This window comes from Mercurialis annua, linkage group LG3, assembly GCF_937616625.2.
Source record: "Mercurialis annua linkage group LG3, ddMerAnnu1.2, whole genome shotgun sequence".
Taxonomy (NCBI): domain Eukaryota; kingdom Viridiplantae; phylum Streptophyta; class Magnoliopsida; order Malpighiales; family Euphorbiaceae; genus Mercurialis; species Mercurialis annua.
Genome location: NC_065572.1, coordinates 6,482,483 through 6,508,220, shown reverse-complemented (window position 1 = coordinate 6,508,220; position 25,738 = coordinate 6,482,483). Strand labels below are relative to the sequence as shown.

The 25,738-nt window shown below is 31.1% G+C and overlaps 4 protein-coding genes across 4 annotated transcripts; 3 read left to right on the top strand and 1 right to left on the bottom strand.

Annotated features, from left to right (window-relative positions):
* Positions 1 to 383: 383 nt before the first annotated feature.
* Positions 384 to 3,425, top strand: LOC126673394 (NADH--cytochrome b5 reductase 1). The gene is made up of 9 exons (XM_050367523.2): positions 384 to 662; positions 906 to 1,047; positions 1,372 to 1,462; positions 1,576 to 1,653; positions 1,920 to 2,000; positions 2,097 to 2,186; positions 2,540 to 2,605; positions 2,935 to 3,021; positions 3,156 to 3,425. The coding sequence occupies exons 1-9, from the start codon at positions 542 to 544 to the stop codon at positions 3,246 to 3,248; spliced, it is 849 nt and encodes a 282-aa protein (XP_050223480.1). The 5' UTR covers positions 384 to 541; the 3' UTR covers positions 3,249 to 3,425.
* A 5,580-nt stretch (positions 3,426 to 9,005) lies between these two features.
* On the top strand, positions 9,006 to 12,076 carry LOC126673392 (probable arabinosyltransferase ARAD1). Its single transcript, XM_050367522.2, has 2 exons — positions 9,006 to 10,628; positions 11,303 to 12,076. Exons 1-2 carry the CDS (start codon positions 9,663 to 9,665, stop codon positions 11,855 to 11,857), a joined length of 1,521 nt encoding a protein of 506 aa, XP_050223479.1. The 5' UTR covers positions 9,006 to 9,662; the 3' UTR covers positions 11,858 to 12,076.
* A 509-nt stretch (positions 12,077 to 12,585) lies between these two features.
* Positions 12,586 to 17,270, top strand: LOC126675347 (cysteine synthase). The gene is made up of 11 exons (XM_050369979.2): positions 12,586 to 12,972; positions 13,553 to 13,662; positions 13,951 to 14,008; positions 14,094 to 14,357; positions 14,661 to 14,798; positions 15,474 to 15,525; positions 15,629 to 15,678; positions 15,861 to 15,920; positions 16,286 to 16,366; positions 16,555 to 16,713; positions 16,794 to 17,270. The coding sequence occupies exons 1-10, from the start codon at positions 12,616 to 12,618 to the stop codon at positions 16,642 to 16,644; spliced, it is 1,260 nt and encodes a 419-aa protein (XP_050225936.1). The 5' UTR covers positions 12,586 to 12,615; the 3' UTR covers positions 16,645 to 16,713; positions 16,794 to 17,270.
* A 1,408-nt stretch (positions 17,271 to 18,678) lies between these two features.
* On the bottom strand, positions 18,679 to 19,525 carry LOC126675010 (uncharacterized). Its single transcript, XM_050369576.1, has 2 exons — positions 19,246 to 19,525; positions 18,679 to 19,161 (listed from the first exon to the last, which is right to left on the bottom strand). The coding sequence occupies exons 1-2, from the start codon at positions 19,466 to 19,468 to the stop codon at positions 18,704 to 18,706; spliced, it is 681 nt and encodes a 226-aa protein (XP_050225533.1). The 5' UTR covers positions 19,469 to 19,525; the 3' UTR covers positions 18,679 to 18,703.
* Positions 19,526 to 25,738: the final 6,213 nt, after the last annotated feature.

Sequence of the window (25,738 nt, the reverse complement as noted above, 5' to 3'; positions counted from 1 at the left end):
GAGCATTAATCGCACACTCTTAACATAAGGACTTAAAGACATCCATTTTTTTTAATGAGACTAAAAAAAATCAATTTGATTTAAAATCAGTTAATCCGAAAACGTATAGTTTAAAGAACTAATAAACGGGTTTATCCATTGATTTTTTTTCTCCACAAGAAGGTTTTAAACCCGTTGATTTTTTCTCCACAAGAAGGTTGGTAGGTGTACCATATTATGTCCCCTACCACATTGCCACTATCACTTCCATAGCTCATACCTACTACTTCTTCTCCATTTTCATTTTATTATTATCATATCATATAATATAATATAATTTTATTATCATTGTCGTTATTCAAATTATATTCTTGGACTCACTCTTCTATTTCAAGCCGTTGCTAAAAGTAAAACTCCAAAAAATAAAAAAAGTAGAGCATCACTTAAGCAACACTATAGATAAAGAGAGGGTCTTTTTATAAAGAAAAAACCACCCAATTTCTGATTCTCTCGTTTACTCGTAATCTCTTGTTGAGAGAAAAAATAAACAAAATTTTAGATTATGGATTTGGAATTCTTGCAAACGCTTGATGTTCAGATTCTTGTTGGTGCATCAGTTGCTGTTTTAGCCGTTGTTATTGGTTCTGTTTTTCTACTTTCATCCAAGAAATCCAAATCCAGAGGTATTATTTTGTGATTTAAATTATTATATCATTGCATTTAGTGGTTTGATTACTGGGTACTGATTTGATTTTTGTGGGCATGTGTAAATATATTGAATTGCTGAAACCTCGTGATTATCGGATCAAGGAAATTTGTTCATTCTGTTCTGTGTAATCTGATCTAGTTTATGCTCATGCATGTGCATTTTGTTGTCTATCTGTTTGTATATGTTTCGTGTAAACTTGTTGTTTTTGTGGTTTTAGGGTGTTTGGATCCTGAGAATTTCAAGGAATTTAAACTTGTCAAGAAAACTCAGCTTAGCCATAATGTAGCAAAGTTCACTTTTGAACTTCCTTCACCTACTTCCGTTTTGGGTCTTCCCATTGGACAGCATATTAGCTGCAGGTTTGTTCATTCTTTCCTGTTTTACACACAATACACTAGCTAGCACGGACACTTGAACACGGCGAAACGGCCTTAGTTCAAGGTTTCCTATGTTAAAATTGAAGTTTCGTGTCCGAAAGCCAAGTGTCCGATGGATTTCCGAAATGGGAAATGGTGATTGAGTGAAGTGTACTGCTACCTAGAGAATGGATTGATGGGAGTAGTTCTTTTATTCATCTGATAACAAAATGCAAAACTTCATTTTTTGTGAAATTGTTAAGCAGTCAAATGGGTTGTTCATGATCTCATAGTCCGTTTTTTTAAACCGGTTTATATCTTGGACAGGGGCAAGGATAGCCAAGGTGAAGATGTGATTAAACCATATACGCCGACTACATTGGATTCCGATGTTGGTCATTTTGAGTTAGTTATTAAGGTACCGTGCTGTGAATTTCTGTTTTGTAGACTTGAATATGTTGTCGTTGTTTAATTATGGTAATTTTTCCTACTTTGAACCGTTTGTTGTTTGGAATTTTTATCTTTGAGTAGATGTATCCGCAAGGAAGGATGTCCCATCATTTTAGAGAGATGCGTGTTGGTGACTCTCTTTCAGTAAAGGGACCTAAGGTATATGGTAACTTTTGATTGTTACTATCTGATAAATCTCTTCAAGTTATAATATCATTGTTTTTTCCATTGAGTATCGGCTGTGATCTATGTTGCGCAAAAAACATTTGAATCGTATTTCTTGGCTTTTTTTTTTGTTTTCGAAAACACTCTTGAATGCAACTAATAGCTAATGTCTTTTACTTTGCTATACAAAAAGCTTTATTAGTACTGAAATATTTCATTTGGAATATGGTGTTAATTTTGTTATTTTATTTTCGTGTCAGGGTCGTTTCAAGTATCAACCTGGCCAAGTTAGAGCATTCGGAATGCTTGCTGGTGGCTCAGGCATTACTCCAATGTTTCAAGTATTCTATCCGGACCCTTTTTTTTGGTATCATCACTTTTATGTGATCTGAATGTTCTTTAACTTTTTTAATGCTGTTTCTTTATTTTATACCTAGGTTGCAAGAGCAATATTAGAAAACCCAAATGACAAGACAAAGCTACACCTTATTTATGCCAATGTCACATATGAAGATATTCTTCTAAAGGTAAGCTTCTTGTCCTTCTTTTTCTTATGATATAGCTCTCACTCTGTTGAAGATTTGAACTTTTATTCCCTTTTTCTAATAAGTAATTTTGTTCATTTTATCGTTTTCAAATTTGGGTAGCATTCTTGGTCAAGTAAATCATTTATATATTCAGGCCATATTCTATAGTACCATACCCAAATTCCACTGGTTTGGGACTGGACTTCCGGTTAGAGTCGAGTTCTTGGTCATTTACTTGGTTTAGTTGACTGACTGTTATCTCATTCCGCTATTTGTTTACCAATTTACAAACTTACTATAGTTTGGGACAACGTAACAAGTAGATTAATCACGCGTTTGATATATTTATACAGGAAGAATTGGATGGCCTTATAGCCAAGTACCCAGATCAATTCAAGGTGTACTATGTTTTGAATCAGGTTAATTCCTCTGCCGCAGCTTATTCTTTAGTTTTTCGTACACTTTGTGTTGCTTTGTCATTTCTTTTTTCTTTTCCTTAACTTGCTTTGAATTGGTTATTTAGAAAATTAATGGTAGTGTAGCTCCTCATCTAGCTTAGTTGCATCAAATCAAAATCTGTTTTTTGTCATGCATTTCATGCCAAATCTTACGCCTCAGATGAACTATCTAAAATTCTCTCATGTTGAACCAGTTAAAAATATCTGTTAACTTATTATGAGTGTTCGTATTGAATATTATGAGTCCTATCAAAAGTTGATTCGACGGTTTTTTATTTTCTTTCCCTCAGCCTCCTGAAGTATGGAACGGCGGTAATGGCTTTGTAACAAAGGAAATGATTCAAGAGCATTGTCCTGCGCCAGCATCCGACATCCAGGTATGATTTTGATTTAGTTTATATGGGCATTTAATTGTACCCCCAAAACTCATAACATGTTTATCTGCTCAATTGAATGAATTGACGGAACACGGATATGGATGTGTTAATTGTTGTTATGATGTGACCTGCAGATTCTGAGATGCGGACCTCCTCCCATGAACAAGGCGATGGCTGCTAATCTTGAAGCCCTTGGTTATTCCCCGGAAATGCAGTTCCAGTTCTGATTATCAAGTTTCTGGACATGCCTCGGTTCAGACTGCAATTTATATCACTTGATCGATGCTCGCCTCTAGTTAAAACTATCGATTAAGCCTCGAAAATAATTGAAATTTAAATATCAATCGCTGTTTTCAATTTCTGAGAAAATTTTCCGTCAATTAAGATGATTGCCACTGACTTCATGTAGTGTTAGTGCTGCACTTCTCGTCATTTTCTTTTTGTGAGTATATCAGAAAAATGATTGCCTAACTTCTTATTTCATGGACAATTTTTTAGGTGAATGGAGTTCAATTATAAGATCTTCATTTGGAATATAATGCATGAAATAACTGAATAAAAATCATTGCTAAATAAAAGTTATACCAGTTAATAATTAATATGACATTTATTTTTTTAAAAAAGAAAATTACCCTTTAATATTCTATAAAATTTATTTTTTATATTATTTTTATTTCAAAATGATTAATAAGTTTAACATTTATTGTTATTTGTTCTAACAAAGTGAATAAGTGATTATGTTTTTTTTTATTAAAATGAATATGTAATTAATGATTATGTTAAAATAAGGTGTAGTAGGAAAAATAGAAAAAAATTATAAAATTTTATAATATTAATTATGTTTGTTGTTTAAGTTGTGTGATAATGAAAAAGTTGATAGCTCTATTAGAATGGAAGGAGTATTAAGAAAAAATTACAAAAAGAAATGCTAAACACTCTTCTTCTTTTTTGAAAATATGCTAAACACTTTTAATTTTGTAAAAAATGCTAACTTTCTAAAGATATCTCACTTGGTATCTTTTTCTCTTTATATTTGTATTCTCAATAAAAAAAATAACATGTGTCATGCGCCAATCAGTGCATCTATGTCAAATGCATTTAAATTCATTTTTTTTAAATACATATTAATTTATGAGACGTATTTGATATATTTTTTTAGATGTATTTGATAGATATATGTTTGATATATAATTATATATCCCTAAACTTATATTATGCCTATATGGGTGAATATATAGTTTGACCTCTGAATTTGTACTATTTTTATCTATTTAATCCATAAATTTAATCGAACTTCTGAACTTATTAAATAATTTTATTTGACTCTTGAACTTGATAAACATATAAACGATCTTGAGACTCGAAAAGGAGAGAGTATTTATTTATTAAGTTCAAGGATCAAATAAGATTATTTAACAAGTTCAGAAGTTTAATATGTGAGACGTTAAGTTTAGATATTAGACGGGCAAAAGACTACAAATTTAATGGTCAAACTATATAGTAATCCATATTTAATTAGTTTCTTAATTTTGTATAAATAATATTAATTTTAAATCCATAAATATAAATCAGTTGAAATATATTGATTTTATATTTTTTATTATGTTTTTTTAAATGGACAACTATTTATAGATAAATAAAATTAGTTAAAAGGACAACTAAAAAAAGCGGAGAGAGTAATAAATTTTCAATTCACGTGTATACTCCATTGTTACTACTTAAGTTTTGAAAGAGTTAAGGTAAGTGACGGTAGCCCTGGGACTTGCAAAATGAAACTGAAAGCTTAATCTAGGAACAAGTTCCGAAGGTGGGAACAACGAACAAACTTTGTTTTGGGATTTACAAAATGCACATGTTCTTCCCATCACCGCTCAATATTACCTTATAAATCAAATAAAAAAACTATTGTTATTGAGACATTTGTTTTTTTTCTTTTGGATCGAACGAGACATTTACTTCAAATCCCATGCAAGTTTATAAGGGTTAGAGTTTGGTGCTGATGTACCATCTGTATTTACTAATCGGGAAATTACGAATGATACAATTAATTAAAAGTGAACATGAAGGATTCAATTATAAATATTGTAAGAATTTTGGAACCTCTTTATGAGTTTTACCTTAAAATATTTGCTGAAGAAATTCATAAAATGTCAAGCAATATTTTGAATTTCAAATTGGACCACATGCTTATCTGTCAATATCAAAATGAATGTGAATATCAATATTCCTCTTGATTTGTTTGTCCCATCTCCACAAACCCCCACTACATTTACCCCACACATTAATTTTCTCTTACAATATTTATTTTTTCCAATAACTTCCAGGTTGATTTTTACCAACCTAAAATCCATCCCTGGTTAAATACTGCAATTTTAATCTAACTCTTCTTTTTTTATTATTAGATATAAATTTGAATTTTTTTTCTTAAAGAATCAAAAATACTGTACTAAGGCAAATTTTGGTCAACTTTTTTCTGTCTGTCTGTCGTGGAGTTAGGCTGCAATCAATTCCACTTTCAAAATTGTACTAATAACCAATTTTTTCTTTGATTTTCTGCTATGAAACACCGACACTCCGTCATAGTGCCGTATCTAGGGGGTCGACTCGGGGACACGCGGGAGACACGGCGTGATACGTATCCGATACACCACGTAGCGTGTCCCCATACCTTTGACTGGTCAAAAGGGGGGACACGCCGGTGATACTTCGGGGACACTTTTAGTGGCATTTTAGTTAATTTTAGATTTTTTTGTATGGATTTTTTTTATAAAAAAAATAAATAAATAGGTACAAACTCAAATACAATTAGATAATAACATAAATCAAACCCTATTTTTAATTTAGAAAAATACAACAGCCCTCTATTTTAAAAAAGAAGCAGTAGGCTGTTTTAGAAGAAAAAAAAAACAAAACAACAGCCCCTATTTAAAAAAAAACAGCGGACCCTATTTTAAAAAAAAATATAGCAGCCCTATTTTAAAAAAATTACAGCAGTCCCTCTCTTAAAAAAAGAACTCTAACTCACTTTTTTATGTTGAAATTGTTAGTTTGACTAACTTACGTATTACTTACGCGTCTTATGACATAATATTTATTGTTTTTTCATATTGAAACCTTATATACGAGTAAATATATATTTTTAAAAAAATAAAAAAATTGCCGTGTCTCCGCCGTACCCGTGTCCTATTTTTTTCTAAAATACCGTTCCCCGTACCCGTACCCGTACTCGTATTCATACCCGTACCCGTATCGGTACTTCATAGATTTTCTGTCTTAAATTGAAATAAAATTTGCACTATAAGGACTATAATTCAAAACTTTAATTGAATTCCTGAATTTACTTTCAATAATTCAGCAGTTAAATTCTTTAATTGGACTATCTCTCTTTTCTCACTCTTCCAAATTCCAACAACCATTTTGAAAGAACATTGTTTACATAAATAGATAGAAGATTAAATAATAATCTAAAAAAAATCATTATTTTTGAAAGTTTAATTTGTTATTTTTAATTACATTAGAACACCTTTATTATTATTATGTTAAATTAACTTCACAATGTCAAATTTAATATTTAGAATAAAATATACAACTCTAATATAATATTGTATTTTATGCTAAATTTAGCATATGCTAAATTTCGCGCTAAACTTGACTTCAAGAAAAGTATATTCGAATTCTTTTATCTATGTAAATTAATTATAGAAATATCATTATTAATGATTTTATTCGGCATAAATGTACCTACAAATTAATAAATTACAACAATATTAAATTTTAGTAACTTTTATTTAATAAAAATATGTATAATTATTTATATTATTAAACATAATGATAAATAATAAAAATAATATTAATATAATAGAATATATTGTAAAATAAATAAGTAATAAAATAAATAAAATATTATTATTAAAAATAATAATTCAAATTATTAATTAATATCATATTATATAAACAATGAAAATAATTTTAATTTTATAACATTTTTAACATTTAATTTTCATTATATTATATTTAAATTTAAAAATAAAATTTGTATTTTATTAAAGTATTTTTTAAAAAATGTATATTTTAATATTTAATTAGTAATTTTTAATGAGATTAAATATTATATTCAAATTAAAATTATTAATAAATATTTTACGTTTCTTATATATAAAATAAAGATCAGTAAAAAATTAAAAGTTCACCATTTAATATAACAGTATTGAAGTTAAAATATTTGAATAAAATTATAGAAAAATTTAAATAAGTAAAGAGTAATGAATAGCGTCAAATATAGATAAAGACAATCACCAATATACGTTATGAAACAAATCACTACCTTTCCAATTTTTGCATTTTGTAGTTCAAATTGTTTTCCGGCCATTATTTACATATGTGGCAGTCATATTATTGGCGTTATTAAATCCTAATGAATTAAAATGTTGCAAATAAAATCTCAAATATTTACATTTTTGCACTCTATAGTCTTAAAAAATGATAAAATTACTGAAATTCGGGATGAAGCTACAAAATGCAATGATTGAAAAGGTTAAGATTTCTTTCGTAACGTTTTAAACATTAAATTGTCAAAAAAGTGAAACGTTAAAATTTATTTTGCCAATACCCCTATAAAAAAAGACACATGCCAATAAGTGGTGAAACTATTATTAAACTAAAATTATTCAAGTTAAAATGTAGCTGTATTTATAAAAGTTTTTTAAAATTGAATCATTAAGTTTAAATAAAACTCAATAATTTTAATACTGTTATACATTTTGTTCTATATCACTCAATTAAAACTACGGGATTATTGCATGTAAAGTAGTATTTAAAGATATAAAATACATAAATATTTTTACCAAGTTAAAATAAAATAAGTGGTGCATTTGAACAATAAAAAGATGAAAGAGTTTCTTAATAAAATTTACCATATGTCAAAGAGCTCGACTTAAAAAATTAGAATAAAATCAAATGATGTGAAACACCCATAAATTTTGTTTGCAACATCTTACACAACAACGACCCATCAACAAAAGTAATGTGATTTATGTCGAGTAGGTAGAAATAAAACAAAATTATGTTGTCTTTTTTCCATTAAGAAAGTAGTTTATGAATAAAATTAAATTTATGATCTTAGATAAAAAATACTTACAACCTGTTAATCATTTTACCCTTTAAACCATCAAAACTAATGTTAGTTTAGGGCGTAAGATAATCTAAAATTAACAAGCTTTGAGTTTTTTTACTTAAAACTATAAATTTAATTATTATTTTTTGTAAGAGGAGCAAAACTAACATTTATTGGTTAATTATCTTCATGTCTTAAAAACGAAAAAATGATAAACACGAACTTTAACAATGAAACAAAAGTAGTTGAATTTACCGGAAAAAAGAGAAATTTTCTTCTCACACTAATAGATTATTTTAGCAATTAATATTGTTAAACAAACCTTTTTTCTTTTGATAATTTAAGACGGGAGGTATTTGTAAGAAGAATTGAATCCACGACCTAGCAGTTTGTTGTCTAGCGTTTATACCATTTGAGCTATAGTTTAACTTTTCTTTAAAACAAACCTATAATTCTTCTTAAAAATAATAACCAATGTTAGTATTTAATAATTATTGATAAATGTTTTTAATATTATACAACCCCTGTCTCAAATTGATAGATATCATTTTAAATTTTTTTGTCCTAAATTATATACAAAAATTTATCATGTAAATGATTAAATGCAATATGTACCCTCGTTAATTATGGCATACCACATTACAAAAAGGCAAAAGTCACTAAAATAAAATAAATACTACATTAAATAAAGACAAGTGTGAATATTTTTATAAATTTTTTTATTTCATACAGTAGTTTTTTTTAAATATTTATATTTATTTTAAACGGTCTGTTAATTTAGAACTGAGATAGTGTTTTAAAAGGAAATACTAGTAATTAATTAAGGCAATTAAAGGGAAATAAAAGCTTAAATTAAAAGAAAGACATAAAGAGAGTGAGAGACAGAGGTAAGATAGAGAGTCCGGTTCAACAGATTGGACCCTATTCCCACGCTAACTCACTTTTGCACTCATAACTGAAACTCAAACGCTAACCATTACACAAATTTCACAGCTCAAACAAACACCAAACATTACCAATTCCAGCTCCAATTCCGCTTCTTTTCATCCCACTCCGGTACCATTCTTCACATTTCAAGCTTTTTCTTCTCTATTTTTACCTCACTCAACAACAAAAACCCAGTTTTCATTCATCTTTTCTGGGCCATTTTTAACCTTAAAGGTGTTTTCTTGGTGTTGAATTCTTGGTGGGTTGGTCAGATTGGTTAGTGGGTTAAGGTTTGTTTGTGTTTTTTTGATCTTTGGTCATTATTTTGGAATTGGGTTTCTCTCATTCTTGGCAATGTGGTGAGAAAATATATGATTCTAATGGTAGAGTTTTGGTGCTTTGATTCATAGACTCTGTATAAAGTTGATGTCTTTTTCTTGGAAAATTTGTAGACAATGTGATTGAGACATTGATGATTATGACCCATGTAAGATTTTCTTGAACTTCTGGTTTTTAAGATCTTTATTATGGAGTTTCAATATGAATATGCATAATCTTTGTTAGGAGATTTTGCCTTATTTTGGTTTGGATTAGTTTGGCAATGGCTGAGAAACATGGTTCATCGTCACTTGGTGTTATTTCTAGGAAATTCTTGATTTGCTTGTTCACCTTTGTATTAGCCTTGTTTATATTATCTTGGTTCTTTGTGTTGCGTTCCACGAGTCGTCGGAACTTTATTGATCACGGTTTGTTACCTGTTCCTCTTCATTCTGTAATTGACAATGGTAGTAGTACCCAATCTTTGATTGACAATAGCATTATACCTGCGTCGGGAACTCGAGTACGAGTTCCCCTTGAGGATATTAGAGAAGACGAAACACCCGAAGAGAATGTTGACACGAAGGATGTGAAATGCAATACCCGTAATGAGAATAGGAAAGATCCTCTTAAGGTTTTCATGTATGATTTGCCATCTGAGTTTCATTTTGAACTCTTAGATTGGAAATCTAAGGGGGATAATGTTTGGCCTGATCTTAGAACTAAAATTCCCGGATATCCCGGTGGGTTAAATTTGCAGCATAGTATAGAATATTGGCTTACTTTGGATCTTCTTGCTTCGGAAATTCCTGCTATTCCTAGAGCTGGTAGTGCTATAAGAGTTCGAAACTCTAGCGAAGCTGATGTTATTTTTGTACCATTCTTTTCGTCATTAAGCTATAACCGGTTTTCTAAGGTAAATCCGCATGAAAAGAAGAGCAAGAACAAAGTGTTGCAAGAGAAGCTGGTGAGATATGTGACATCACAAAGGGAATGGAAGAGGTCTAAGGGCAGAGACCATGTCATTATGGCTCATCATCCGAATAGCATGTTAGATGCAAGGATGAAGTTATGGCCAGCATTATTCATACTTTCAGACTTCGGGAGGTATCCTCCTAATGTAGCAAATGTTGACAAAGATGTAATTGCACCATACAAACATGTAATTAAAAGCTACGTCGATGACTCATCTACCTTTGACAGCCGCCCTACATTGCTCTACTTCCAAGGAGCGATATACAGAAAAGATGTTAGTCTTCTTACACTTTTACATATGTGCTGTTGGTTGTTTCATTTTCAGAATTTTATTTCGTACATATTTCGAATTATCGAATTAGGCTACTTGCTAATCTTTGATAGTTTTACTGTTACATGTGTTGTTTTTGCTTAAAGTCATGTGCCCCGTAAAGCGTCATTCCAACCCCCTAGTTTGGTCCAAATATTTTGTAGATGGAGTTTGATTCTTAAACTTTTGGAATTTGGAGAAATTGTGAGATGGTCTGGAGTTTTAAGGCTTATTTGGTGGTTAATGGAATGGCATGCGGTATTACATTGTGCATAAATAGTGTGATGCCTTTTGAAGTATGTAGAAATTTGCTCAATGAACTATCCATGCTTGTTTGTACTACATTGTGCATCACACTATTTACATTGTGCATAAATAGTGTGATGCCTTTTGAAGTATGTAGAAATTTGCTCAATGAACTATCCATGCTTGTTTGTACTACATTCTGAAGGAGGAGTTAGCTTCTGGTCTTTGAAATTTGTTGATGCGGTCTTGTGATTAGACTACTGATATTCTCCGCTTCATTTATTTTCTTTTTTGATTGAGGATGAATATCTCTTTACATTCACTAGATTTCAGATGCCATTCAACCAAACTTGGTTTCTGCCTGATTTTTGCTATTGACTTCTAATTATCAGGGTGGCTATGCTCGGCAAGAACTATTTTACCTTCTAAAAGACGAAAAAGATGTGCATTTTCAGTTCGGGAGTGTTCAAAAAGATGGAATCAGCAAAGCTTCGCAGGGCATGCACACCTCGAAATTTTGCCTCAACATTGCAGGCGACACTCCCTCTTCAAATCGACTATTCGATGCCATTGCCAGCCATTGTGTTCCTGTCATCATCAGTGACGACATTGAGCTTCCTTACGAGGACATTCTTGACTACTCTCAGTTCTGCATATTTGTTCGTACCTCCGACGCTATCAAAGAAAAATTCCTCATAAAATTAATGAGGGGCATCGGGAAGGACGAATGGACTCAAATGTGGCGTAAACTAAAAGAGGTGGAACAGCTCTTCGAGTTCCGATACCCTTCGAAGGAAGGTGATGCTGTTCAAATGATATGGCAGGCTGTGGCCAGAAAGGTCCCTGCAATCAGAATGAAGATCAACAGGTCGATGAGATTTGCGCGGTCTATTAGCCGGAACAATCGAGACTTGAGAAAAATAAGTGCACCCAGTAATTTTTGGTGAAATTAACATTCTTTATTGGCTAATGATCTGAGTCATGACTCATGAGAAATACTGCTGGGGGAAAGGTGAGAGTTGTAAAGCATTCTCTTAGGTGAGAATTGCATATTTTTCTCACTGCAGATTTTTGATATTATTGTAAAAAGGGTAACATGTATTATTTTCAGACACAGTTTCATGTAATTTAGCTTCCATTTATACAGAAAAGATGACATTCAGTAATTTCAGATAAAAAAAACTAGAACAGGGTAACAGCAAGTGATAATTAAGGTTATGAGCTGGACAGAGGGAGTCGTACGGACCAAATTGGAATGAAAGTTAAAGTCTTTATAAGGACCAAATTGGAAAGATTGAAACTTTGAAATTTTGAAATAAGCACACAAACTCAAATATTTAATTATTGGCAGAAGGTAAAAAAAAAACTCTTCAAGTTATTAAAAAGAAGCAAATAATTTTTTTAAATTTGTTTTTGGCCATTTAAGTCCTTAATATTTTTAAATACTACAAATAAACCCCCATGTTTGAAAAAAAAAACTAAAAATATAAGGAGTTAAATATCTTAATGATAAACTAAAAGGGCTTAAGTGCTCTTTTCAAAAACATCAAAGGGTTTTTTGCAGCATGTAAAAATTGAAGGCTTTAAGTTGCAAAAAAATAAAAGAGATTATTTGAATAATTTGAAGGGTCTTTTTGTACATTTAGCCATAATTATATTAAAACCTATCTTGATTAAAACCTCTGATAAACCACTCTTCTCCACCATGGCTCCCGCTTCTTCTCTGTCACTTCTCCACTACTCCCCTTTCTTCTCCATTCTTCCCCTCTCAAAACGACACTGTTTTTCACATTTCAAACCCTCCAGCTTCAATTCCAAGACTGCCTCTTCAATTTCAGAACGATATAATTCCATTGTCGTCTATGCTAAAGCCAAAACCAAAGCCAAAGCCAAAGCCAAAGAGAAAGCTAAAGTAAAATCTCCTTTACTCTACCAGACAACCGCATTAGTAGAAGATGAAGAGGAAGAAGACCACGAACATGATGTTGTTAATGCAGAGGATGATGAAGAAGAAGAAATGGAAGAAGATGACTCAGTTAACATAGCAGAGGATGTCACTCAGGTGAAATTATGATCTTTTCATTTTGGTTTTGCTTGTTTTTGATGAATTTTTGAATGGCTTTTTTTTTTATTATGTTTAGGAACTGAGATTGTCAATGTATTTGTCTAATTTTAGTATATTTGTTGTATGTTTCTTGTATAATTTTCTGTAGTCTATGTCTTTTTATGTAGAGGTTAGTTAGTTAGATTCCATTGTCCAAATTACTGCTATCTGGGCGCCATGATCGTGGGTTCAAACCCCGGCTACCCACTTTCCACTATGGTCACGGGTTCAAACCCTGGTTACCCCCTTTCCAATAAATGGAGTGGTTGGGACTGTGCTGCCGGCCTATAGCCCGAAATTGCCAGATATGTGGGCTTGCGGGCAGTCCACATACCGGAGTTTGATGGTGATTTTGGGCTTCGGCTCGGGAGAGTGAAGTCACCAAAAAAGGAAGTGTTGAATTTCCACTTTCTTGGGAAATTTAGGTTTTAATTGCTGCATGTTGCTTTACTTGTGTAGCTAAATTTGTTATTTTTATAATGCTTATGTATGGAAGCCTATACTGATTTGTAAACAGTCGTGCAAAATTGATATATAGTTGATTGGGAGAACACCAATGGTATATCTCAACAAAGTTACAGAGGGCTGTGTGGCTAATATTGCTGCTAAACTCGAATCTATGAATCCTTGCCGGAGTGTTAAAGATAGGTACTTTTCATCTCTCTTTTGAATAAAGTGACAATCTGCAACCATTTTCTTTTGTTGGAGAGTCCGTTATTCTTATATTTTCAGCAAGTGTTAGTTATCATGGTATTTTATTTTTTATGATGAATGTAGCTTGTACTTCGTCAGGTTCACCAGAATATTGTCAGCAGATAGGCTCTTTGTTTAGAAATGTTGAATGGCCTTCATGTGTGATGGGAAAGTTTTCACAAGTTCCTTACAAGAGATGTATTTTAGTTACCTGATATCTGATTTTCGTGGCTGGCATTACAGAATTGGTTACAGTATGATTTCTGAAGCTGAAGAGAGTGGAGAGATTTCTCCTGAGAAGGTTAGCCGTGTGCTCTTTTGTTGCAATGTATGTCATGACATGATGAAATCGTTTAAACATAATCATGCAAAGCTGGTTTGTGCAGAGTATATTAGTTGAACCAACAAGTGGAAACACAGGACTTGGTATCGCTTTTGTTGCGGCAGCTAAAGGGTACAAACTCATTGTTACCATGCCGGCTTCCATAGGTCTTGAAAGAAGGATCCTTTTGCGTGCATTTGGAGCTGAAATTGTTTTGACTGACCCAGAGAAAGGTTTGAAAGGGGCAGTTGATAAGGCAGAAGAGATCGTTCTCAAAACACCAAATGCATATTTGTTTCAACAGTTTGAGAATGTAGCTAACACAAAGGTAATTAATGCCTTTTCTCACACTACTTGTAATCTGTTTGATATCAAGCCTGAAATCTATGATTTTAGTACTTTATAGATAGTGTTAGAAGCAAGTGTGGTTGCTGTTTTGGAGTTCATAACTAAAACCTTTTTAGAACAGAAACAGTATCTTTTAATGGCCTCTAATCAATGAACCTAAAATTGTATTTTTCTCTTCAAATCAAACAAGGTCAAATAACTTCTTACAAGTATATTGTTTGTACTTAAAGGTTTTCTCTTATGGAGGTATCTTAATGAAGTTTTTATCTTGCATAAATTACAGATCCACTTTGAAACTACAGGACCTGAGATATGGGAGGATACTCTAGGAAATGTCGACATACTTGTTGCTGGAATTGGAACAGGTGGCACTGTAACAGGCACCGGTCGTTTCTTGAAATTGATGAACAAAGAAATAAAGGTGAACATTTTTGTTTGATGAGAATTGTTCCTATTGTTTGTGCATGTTAAGTTACTTTTCGAATTTTCCTGCTGAAACAAGTGGGCTTACACACTCTCATAAACTTGATACAGCTGCCTTAATGCCTTACCCTCTAAGTCATTTGAATATGAATTATATTTGCAACTTTGTAAGACATGCTCCGGGGATTGACTTGATTTGTATTACTGTTTTAAAATCTAGAAGATGCTGGAGTGTTCATTACTTTTCCTTTTTCATTTCAAGATCAGCTAACAAATTGAAAATGCCTGTAATGTTTAGGCTGCTACCACAGGAACTATTTTATTACGCCTTCAATTGCATGACATGAGTCTTAAGTTCTTCACTTACCATATCAACTTACCATATCAACAATCTTGTCCGTGTGAAGGGTCACATGTCCTTACAATTTGATGCTTTTATTACTATACCTCTCCGTCCTCAGTTTATAACGTTTGGCATTATGAGACAAGCATTTTGATTTTGCATTGTCAAAATAAGATCATGTTTCGGCAATTGTCTTACATTACATGCAGTTTGTAACTGTCAATTCAAGGGATTCATTTGGTTGGATTTGTTCATAACCCGTACTTTAACTAATGTGTTGCTGCTATTTTTATGACATCATGTTCAATGTTTAATTTTTTGGCGATATAGGTGGTTGGGGTGGAGCCTGCTGATAGGAGTGTGATCTCAGGAGACAAGCCAGGTGGAATCTTCTATTAGTCTTCATTTAATTACACTTTTTTTTGGCTACCAATGACAGATATTTGCGTTTCCTGATTTTAACGGCTAATGGAATCTTGGTGCAGGTTGTATACCAAGCATCTTGGATGTTAAATTGCTTGATGAGGTTATCAAGGTGAGAAATTCGAAAATATCTTATTTGCCTAATTCTTGTCTATCAGAAAAATCAAGATCAGTGATGAAAATGAATTCCGTTTTGCTTGAAAACGATTTCCAAGGCTAAATGCTTTAGTATTACTAGCTCAGCGAGTTCTTGAGTTTTTTGATAAAATGAAAAAATTCAGTACTTAAATGTAGATCACAAATGATGAGGCTGTTGAAATGGCAAGGCAGTTAGCATTGGAGGAAGGCTTACTGGTAATTTTCTAAGCTCTTACGGCATTAAGTTCTGAATTCATTTTTCTTATACCTTCCTCAGCTCCGAGTGTTCATGGTTTACAATTTAAAGTGTGAGCTAAGAAATTTCATGTAGGCTGAATAATCATCTAACATTTTTGAATTAGTTCAGCTTTAATACTGAGTCACTGACTGACCTAACATGACAGTAAATCTATAACACGTTTTAAAATTCATCTCTTTCCTCTGTCCAAAAAAACTTCTATAGTGTTTAATCAGTATTAGCTATTGCAATATGTCTGCAGGTGAGCTTTAGACCCTATCTTAATATGATAATTCAATACAACTCCGTTGTTTTAATGTATTTATCGTCCACTCTTGTCTAGGTTGGCATTTCGTCAGGAGCTGCTGCAGCTGCTGCAATAAGTTTAGCTAAAAGGCCTGAGAATACCGGAAAGCTCATTGCAGTAAGTATATCGAGTTCAATATGAAGTTTGAGGAATTATCTTCTAATGAGACATGGTTAAATTATCAATATATGGCTGTTTTAGTGTAATGGCTGGTTTATTTGCAATGTGAAACATGTTTGTTATTTTTATTTTTTTTGCAACTTGATATTATATCTGACTGGCATCTTAATCTTTCAATGCAATAGGTTATATTTCCGAGCTTTGGTGAGAGATATATCCCCACTGTTCTTTTTAGGTCTATATACGAAGAAGTTGGATTAATGCAACCAATATAGTCAAACTCTCTCTCAGAAATCCAAGCATTTCTTGCATCTCAGATCGGGACCATCGGGATGCATCAGCAGGTAAATTATATAATTAGTTTGTCCGAATTATAAATGAACGATTCTGGCTCACTCAAAGCAAACCCTGCCGCAATTTGCAGGTGTATTCTTCATATCAAAACACAATTTTTTGGTTTAGTTTTTTAAATAGGCAGCGCGGATAATGTATGGTCGACGACAACAATGTAGTTATTCTGAACAAGATGTAGGGAAGAAGTGGTGCTCATCATGACAATGCATATCATATGCTGCTATAAATTTATGCGAAGCTGTCGGTGTCAGAGACGAAGCTGTTTTTTGTACAGATTTTCTTATCAGAATCTGCTATGGTGTTCAAATAGCAACTGTAAGTGTTTCTGATGCCATTACATTAAAGCACATGATAGATCAAAAAAACATTGTCTTTGTAGAAGACATTTTTCACGTCTCATCAATTTCTTACCCTACAATTATGATCTGATTATTATTGAGATTTTAAACAAAAATGTAACATTGGATGAGTTAGATTAATCAACTACAGCAGGCCATATGATATGTATTAATGACTAATTCAATGAAAGGTCAATTTTTGATTGTGATGGACTTGGTGGACCTTCTTAAGGACAGTATAAGACTTATCTAAGATAAGCATTTAATCAATGTGAAATTATTAAGTAGGACCATGATCATGATGGCTTTATTTTAATCAGTGATTAAAAAACCGGACCAGAGTGCCGGTTCAACCGGAAATTGTCCAATTGTCCAGTCCAACAAATCCAAAGACTTAGAAATTTGGTCCAACCGGATTGAACTGAAAGCAACATACTGAATCAACAGTTGAACCGGTTGAATTGTGGTTGGACCATAAACCATACAAGTCGACAGTTGAACCGGTTGAATTGGGAATCGATGGCCACACCAGTTTGGCTACCGGTTTTGTTTTTAAAACTCTTGTTTTAATCTTAAAAACATATGATGCTATGTATACAATCTAAAAATGAGTCTTTTTATTAAAAAAAAACATTACTATTGAGTTATTTATTGGGTTAATTACATATAAAATCACAACCTTTACACGAAATTACAAAAATAACACGACCTTTAAAACGTGTCAATTCAAGGCATCACCTTTTATTTATTTCAAAAACATGGGTGTATATTTTTAGATAAAATTTTGCTGACTTGGACACCCGATGGGAGTGTCACGTGTGATGCTACGTCGGCAAAAAGGCCATTAAAAATGTGTCCATGTTTTTTAAAAGAAATGAAAGGTGGTCCGTTTAAAAAGTCGTGTAATTTTTGAAGTTTCGTGTAAATGTGGTGATTTTATATGTAATTAACCCTTATTTATTTAAATAAAATAAAATTGGTAATTTAAAGTAAATGGATTAATAAGATTAAAATATGAATATAAATGAAAAAGATGAATATAATTTTTTGAAACTATTAATTGGTCATTAAATAAAATTATGTAAATTAAAAAGTTAAAAAAAATTATAAATTGTGTTAAAAGGAAAACAATTATGGAACATTAAAAGAAAAAATAAATCAAGGGTTATAAAGCCATTATCAACTAGTAAAAGAGATGAAATTGGAGTGCTATTAGTGTGAAAATCTCCACCCATTATTATTGATATTATTATTATTACCACATTGGATGGGAATTCCATAATTATTGAAAACGAAGTTTTGTAATTATCGAAAAGTTTTGTGTGAAAGGTCATAATTGCAGCCTAATTCGAAGGCCATTTAAAAAGGTCACTAAATGTCATCGGAGACTTGTAGCAAGCACCATCACAAACATAAGCTAGCCGTTAATTTTGAAATTTAGAACCTAAAAAGAAAAGAAATAAAAAACAAAATAAAGATTCAGTACGCTAAATGAATTTTGAGGTTAATCATTAATGCCAAAATTATTTGTTTGTTTGTTTATTGTTTTACTTATTTCTTTTTAATGGATGTTATGATAACTAATGTTGCTTTAGTTTTTTTTTTTGTCAAATAATTTAGTATATTGATAGAAACATTGCAGTTACAAATGTGACAAATACAAACTTTTTGTTGAACTAGCTAACTCATGAGCCATCATATTGAAACGTCTGCTGACATAGCATATTGAACAAGAAGTAAAAGAGCGACGGAGTCGACTAATATCTTGACAGATTCCCCAAGTCTTGTAATCCGAAACAGTGCCCGAATTTGCAGCCTGTGAAACCTGAAGAGCGTCTCCTTCAAAGATGACTCGGTACCAACCACATGAAATCGCCCAGCTAAGTGATTCACGTAATGCTAAGAATTCCAAAATTCCTGGATCCCAAATATGTCGGTAACAAGCATGAAACCTATTAACAACACATCCAGAAGAATCCCTAGCCACCGCTGCAATGAAACCGCAATGATGCGAAGAGGAAGTAGCAGCATCAAAGTTAATCTTAATAAATCCCAACGGTGGAGCAATCCAACTGACCTGAATAGAATCTGAGCTGCTTACTGATAACGAAGTAGGATTAGTTGGTGGCAAAGAACAAAACTCTTCAAATGCAGAAATAGCCAAAGAGACAACCTCCTGCTCACCGTGAGCCACATGATCAAATAGGAGCAGATTACGACATTTCCATAGAGACCAGCAAATATAAGAACATAAGCCCAATGCATAATGTGTATTATCCAAAATAGCAAGTTCCTGCATAATATGTTTCCAAAGTTGAGGAAAAGGAAGAGTTGGTAGATTCACAGCTAACAAGTTTAAAGGAGAAACGAACCAAACTCTTTGCACAAAAGGGCAGAAAAACAACATATGTGTTAACGATTCCTCATCTCCACAATGAACACACACTAAGGAAACAGGACAATGTCTTCGGGTTAAAATTGAGAATCAAGATTTTACGTTTTCTATTCTTGTCATTATAAAAAGGGCCTAATTACTTAAAAAATCCCCACCTTAAATTTTTTTCCGTTTATATCCCGACCTTATAAAAAAGTCATTTGTACCCAATTTTGGGTTTTTAGGTTTCATCTTTACCTAATACAAAAATATAATTGACAATTTAATGAATTAAAGGATGAAAAATTAAAAACAATTAAATAAAAGGTTATATCATACGTCTAGTTAGTAAATAAACATAAATCAAAGGATTATTTAAAAAAAAAAAAATCAAGTGAAAAGAGACAATTTTAGTACTTTTGGGTAGAGATGAAACCTAAAAACCCAAAATTGGGTATAAATGATTTTTTTATAAGGTCAGGGTATAAACGAAAAAAGAATTTAAGGTGGAGTTTTTTTAAATAATTAAGCCTTATAAAAATCGACAATTTTCTTAACATTTCAAATTAAATTATCTCGTTTTTGCATGCCAGAAGCGAACCACTTCTTTTGTCTGTCGTCCTTTCTATTGATGGAGTTTGCAGCTACAGAGGATAACAATTATAGTGGGGCGGGGCGGGGGAGTCCTAAAAAATCTATGTTCTATTTTTAAAAGGCCAAATGTTGTAAAAAGGACAAACCTTTCATAAAAGTTTCACAAAAGTCCTGACCTTTCAATTTTGTCGATTTTGGCCAAAAACAAATTATTTGGTTTCAATTGTGGCCAACTCTCAATTTGATATCAATTTGCCTATGTGACACCTATGTGACGCCTATGTGGCATGCCAAATATTGAAAGGTCAGGACTTTTGTGAAACCAAATAATTCATTTTTGGCCAAAATCGATAAAATTGAAAAGTCAGGACTTTTGTGAAACCAAATAATCTATTTTTGGCCAAAATCAACAAAATTGAAAGGTGAGGACTTTTGTGAAATTTTTGTAAAAGGTTTGGCCTTTTTACAACATTTGGCCTTTTTAAAACTACATTATGAGCCAAAATGATTTAAAAAATAAATAAATTAATTAATCTATATCTATCTATCTATACTTCTATATACTATATATAAAAGCACGGAGGGAGGGACAGGCAAATTTACTGAATAATCCTTTTCAATTCACTACTAAATAAAGGTTTTATAGTCATTTACTAATTAGTTATTTAATTAATTACTATTGTAATTAAAGTCCTAATTAGAATAGGTAGCTAAATTATCTCCAATTTAGTTTTTAGTATGTAAAAAACAACTAAATTATCTCCAAATTAATAGGAATACCTATCTTTTAGTTTGATTTAACTACAAAATTAAAATACTATATTTAATCAATATATTATTATTTAAATTTCTATCTTACTATTTTTATTGATATTATTAAAAAAATTAAGTTAATTATTTAATTATACTTATTATAAAACCAAAAAAAGAATAAATTCAGTATGGAAAAAAATTTAATAACCGAATATATTATATTTACTTTTATAAAAATTCTTAACTAATTTAATATTAATTATAAATAAAAAAAATGATATAATTATAATAAATTTACTATGTACATTGACGAGTTACGTTACGAGGCACGTGCATACCACGTAATGCGAAACTAGTACTAGAAAACAACGTTAAAAAACCAAAGCAACGACATTTTAGCCTTAGCAGAGGGAGCACACATCAAGCTTCCCTTGCTCCTTGGCTAAACAATAAGTTTGGTGCTCCTATTTTTTTTCTCATCCCTTAAAATGAGAAACCTAACTTAAAAATCCTAAATTGGTATTTTTGAATCCTTATTGATTATTTTTAATCTAATCCACTTAAATTTAAACATATATCATCTTTTCTACTTAATAACACAAAAAGTTATAGTTTCAATCATAAAAAAATTATTCATGAGTTGATATTTAATAAATTAATTAATTATACTATATAAAAATTAATAAAATTGATATTTTAAAAAATGAAGGGAATCAAGTTTTTTTTTTGGACATAACAACATGTCGTTTGACCTTTTAAAAAAATTAAAAATAGCTAAAAAAAGTATCGTTCAACTCCGTATTAAGATCTAGATTCCGCCATTGTTTGCACATATAGTCTAGTAGTAGAAATATATTAAACGTAGCTTTTTTTTTCAGTTGTGATAAAAGATCATAAAATTATTGAGCTTGAATATACAACAAAATTAATTTCAACTCTCACTTTTCTTCTAATAACTAAATCTATTTCTCACCATTGGAGTTCTGGAGTTAACAACTATTAATGTCATACCCTTAAATAGAATTTTTCTTGGGGCTATTGTTTTTTTACCAAATATTTTTTACTTAATTTTGTTCAATGATCTATCTAAGAGTGTTAAAGGTAATTTTTTTTCTATGATATATAATTGCAAATAAATTAATTTTATAAAATATAGTATTACTTTATTACTGATATACTAGTACATTTCTTGATAAATAAAATTTCAGAAACTTATTTGAACCAATTATCAAGCTAATTATTTTATTTCATGATGCTTTTCTAGTGGTAGAAGAGAGTAAAATTGAGTAATTAATAACTATGCTCTTTAAAGCAATCATGTTATATTAGTTATTGCATGCCTTTTGATTTTGGAATGCAATTGGCCCTCCAATTAAACTCCAATCTTTAGTATCATTATCAATTCATTACTTCACTCTGTGCTCGTAATTTTCCAATAGCAAATTGAAACCACTCCTCCCCATCTCAATTTAATCTGATTACTAGTTTTATTTTGGACTCTTTCTATTTAATTTAGTGGTCCAAATATAACATATATACAAAAATTGAAATGAAAGTCAAAATTTAACTCTTTTTTTCGAAAGTTAAATTATATTAAGGTAAATTAAATACATTGATGTAAATCAAAGGTATAAAAATATAAAACACCAAATTAAACCTAACATTTGATATACTGAACAATAAATAAATAAATAATTCAAAGATTATAAAAGAAAATTTTGACGGTGCAAAATAACCGAAAATATATCTCGAACAATATCAGTATGAACAAAGGATCATTTTACCCCCCGAACTTGGCACAAAGTATCAAAAACGTCCAAATTAGCAAAACGGGATCACTTTTACCCTGAACTTGTCAAATTTGGTACAAAAACACCCCTCCCCACTCTCACCTAAGAGAGTGAGGCACACTCTCTGGTTTTGGAGGTGGTTTTTTTCTCATAGGTGGTTTTTAATGGTAAAAGGTTTAAAATAATCCTAATTCTTTTAACATTGTATAAATTAGTCCATAATAATTAGAAATAATAATTTAATTTTAAAACTTTACATATCAAAATTATATTAATTAAAAACATAAGGAACCTTTTTGCACTTTTTATAAAAAAAATTAATTTTTTTTTTAAAATTTTGATGAGCAGCTGCCGGATTCCGGCAGCTGCTCATCTTCAGAGACGAACTGAGTTCGAGACGAACTCAGTTCGTCTCTGTTCGTCTCTCAGATGAGAGACGAACCCTCATCTCTCATCTGAGAGACGAAGGTTCGTCTCTCATCTGAGAGACGAACTGGGTTCGTCTCTCAGGACGAACCCAGATCTGGGTTCGTCCTGAGAGACGAACCCAGTTCGTCTCTCATCTGAGAGGCGAACTGGGTTCGTCTCTCAGATGAGAGACGAACTCTGAGTTCGTCTCTCAGATGAGAGACGAACTCTCAGTTCGTCTCTCAGATGAGAGACGAACTCTCAGTTCGTCTCTCAGATGAGAGACGAACTCTGAGTTCGTCTCTCATCTGTGAGAGACGAACTCTTCGTCTCTCACAGATGAAAGGCGGCTCAGATGTCGGGCGGTGGTGTTTTGGGTTCCGGCGGTGGTGTTTTGGGTTCCGGCGGTGGTGTTTAGATTTTTGGTGGTGGTTGATGGAGGTGGGGGCTAGTGGTGATAGAGGTAGAAGAAGATGGATTTTAAATTAATTAAGATTAAATATTTAATTAGATTAAGTTAATTAGGGTTAATTATTTGAAATTTAGAATCTCACTCTCCAATTAGGGTGCCACATCAGCATAGGGGTGTTTTTGAAACGGTTTTGCCAAGTTCGGGGTAAAAGTGATCCGGTTTCGCTAATTTGGACGTTTTTGATACTTTGCGCCAAGTTCGGGGGGTAAAGTGATCCTTTGTTCATATCAGTATACACCTGTAGTAAAATTCATCTTGTTTAATTTTATAATGGTTTTGTAACATTGATTCTATAGTAAAATCAGACTTATAGCTTCTTGACTGAAAAAATCTGAAAATCTAGTTAGCGTATTAGAGAGAGAAAATGTTTCTATAGAGAGAGACAAGTGTTCTATTCATGTTGTGAGAAGAAAATAACAAATTTCGTATCAAATAAGATTTAATGAAATAACCTTTGTGGTGATTGTTTAATTTAAAAAGTCTAACATTTGTCTCAATTTTTTAAATTTTTTTATTCTAAGCTTCTAAAGTTTGTAGATTTATATAATTAAATCAGGTTCATTGTAATTTTATCCAATCTTTTTTTCAGTCGATTAAATTATGTCAATTTCTCATTCTAGTATAATACTCATTTGTGTTTTCTGTCCATTTTAAAATTCAAACTTTTTATTTCTTTAACTTTTGAAAATGAAGATTTTGAAATCAACTCTTTTTTATAATTTTTGTATTTTTTGGATTAAGAGTTAGATTATACAATTCTATAAAAACAATTCCTGCTGATTAAAAAATTAGTCTAAAACTTAAACTAGGAGTTTAGGTGATGAAAGATTTATACCGCTAAATTTAAAAAGAAAGTGGACATATTTACAGTAAAATCATCAAATTATGATAGATTTATAAATTTTAAAAGTACTGTTGGATAACTTATAAAAAGTCGTAGATATTGATAAGGTTATATTCTTTTATTACTTATAGTTTGTTTATAATTGAAATTCAAAATTCTTTTTAATTGTTTGAATTAAATCAATGTCGATTAATAATTTATAAAAATTAAAACCACTATATAAATATTATCCAATAGAATTTTATATGTTTAAATGCCACACATAAAAATTATAATTCAGTTAATGTTGATATGATAAACTGCAAGGGTAATTTTGTAATTTTATTTTTAATTAATATTAAATTTTTTATGGGATAAAAAAACAATAATTTTTCTCTACAATAATTCTCCACGTATAATTGTATACCATTATTAAATGCGTGACATGCGGCATAATGAAATTATATGCAATTAATAAATATAATTTTAATTAGTGATATTTAATTAAAATAAAATGATGACATAAGGATTTCTGAATTCTTATAGTAATATTTTTTTATCATAAGACAAAATATAGTGATTTTTTTTTATTCAAACCGGTTATTTAATTAAAAAATTATTTTTCATTATTTTGACTAATCATAAATGAAATTCAATCGACAGAAGTTTATGAAATTTCCAAGTTTAAGAGGAGGTGGCAATTATCTCACATGCCAGCTATGTATGTTAGGTAGGGTTAGTAATGTTAGAAATTGATGTGATGGGTTTCATTAAAACGTAAGGGGTCCTGTTTAAAATTAAATCATCAACATGCTATTTAATTTCCCATTAATCAAAAACTCTTTGTGTATATATATTGGATTTTCTAGTCTTTTAATTTTTATTCATTATTCTTACTTAATTCATGATTTATTGTGGCACTTTTGTGTGCACGTATGCAATCCAAGAAGGTCAAAAATAAAAATAAAAAACAACACTAAGGCGAGATTAATGCCAAATTATATAAAATTAAAATCATACCAAACAAATTAATGTGCCATCAAAAGTATATAAATTGTTATACATGCTGTGGACCACTTTATTCATTGATTCAATTAATTAGATTTACATATGAGAGTAGAAAAAATTTATTTAGTTGTTCAATCCTATATAGTCAGAATAATTTCAGAGTCGACCTCTTAAGAAATTATTTCATCGGACATCGTCTGAAATTCTATTATCACCAATGCAAAATCCCATCCGTTAACACTCTAAAAAACTATAGAACGATGATCAAAGCTAAAAAAGAAAAGAAATGGTATGGAACCATAAAAAAAATGGCACAACAAAAAATTATGACTTAATGCCTTAAAAATTCCGACCTTCCATCTCCTTTTAATTTTATCCTGACGTTAAAATTTATCAATTTTAGCATGTTTTGCATTTTTTTCATTTTAATTGTACTCTAAAACATAAAATTAACC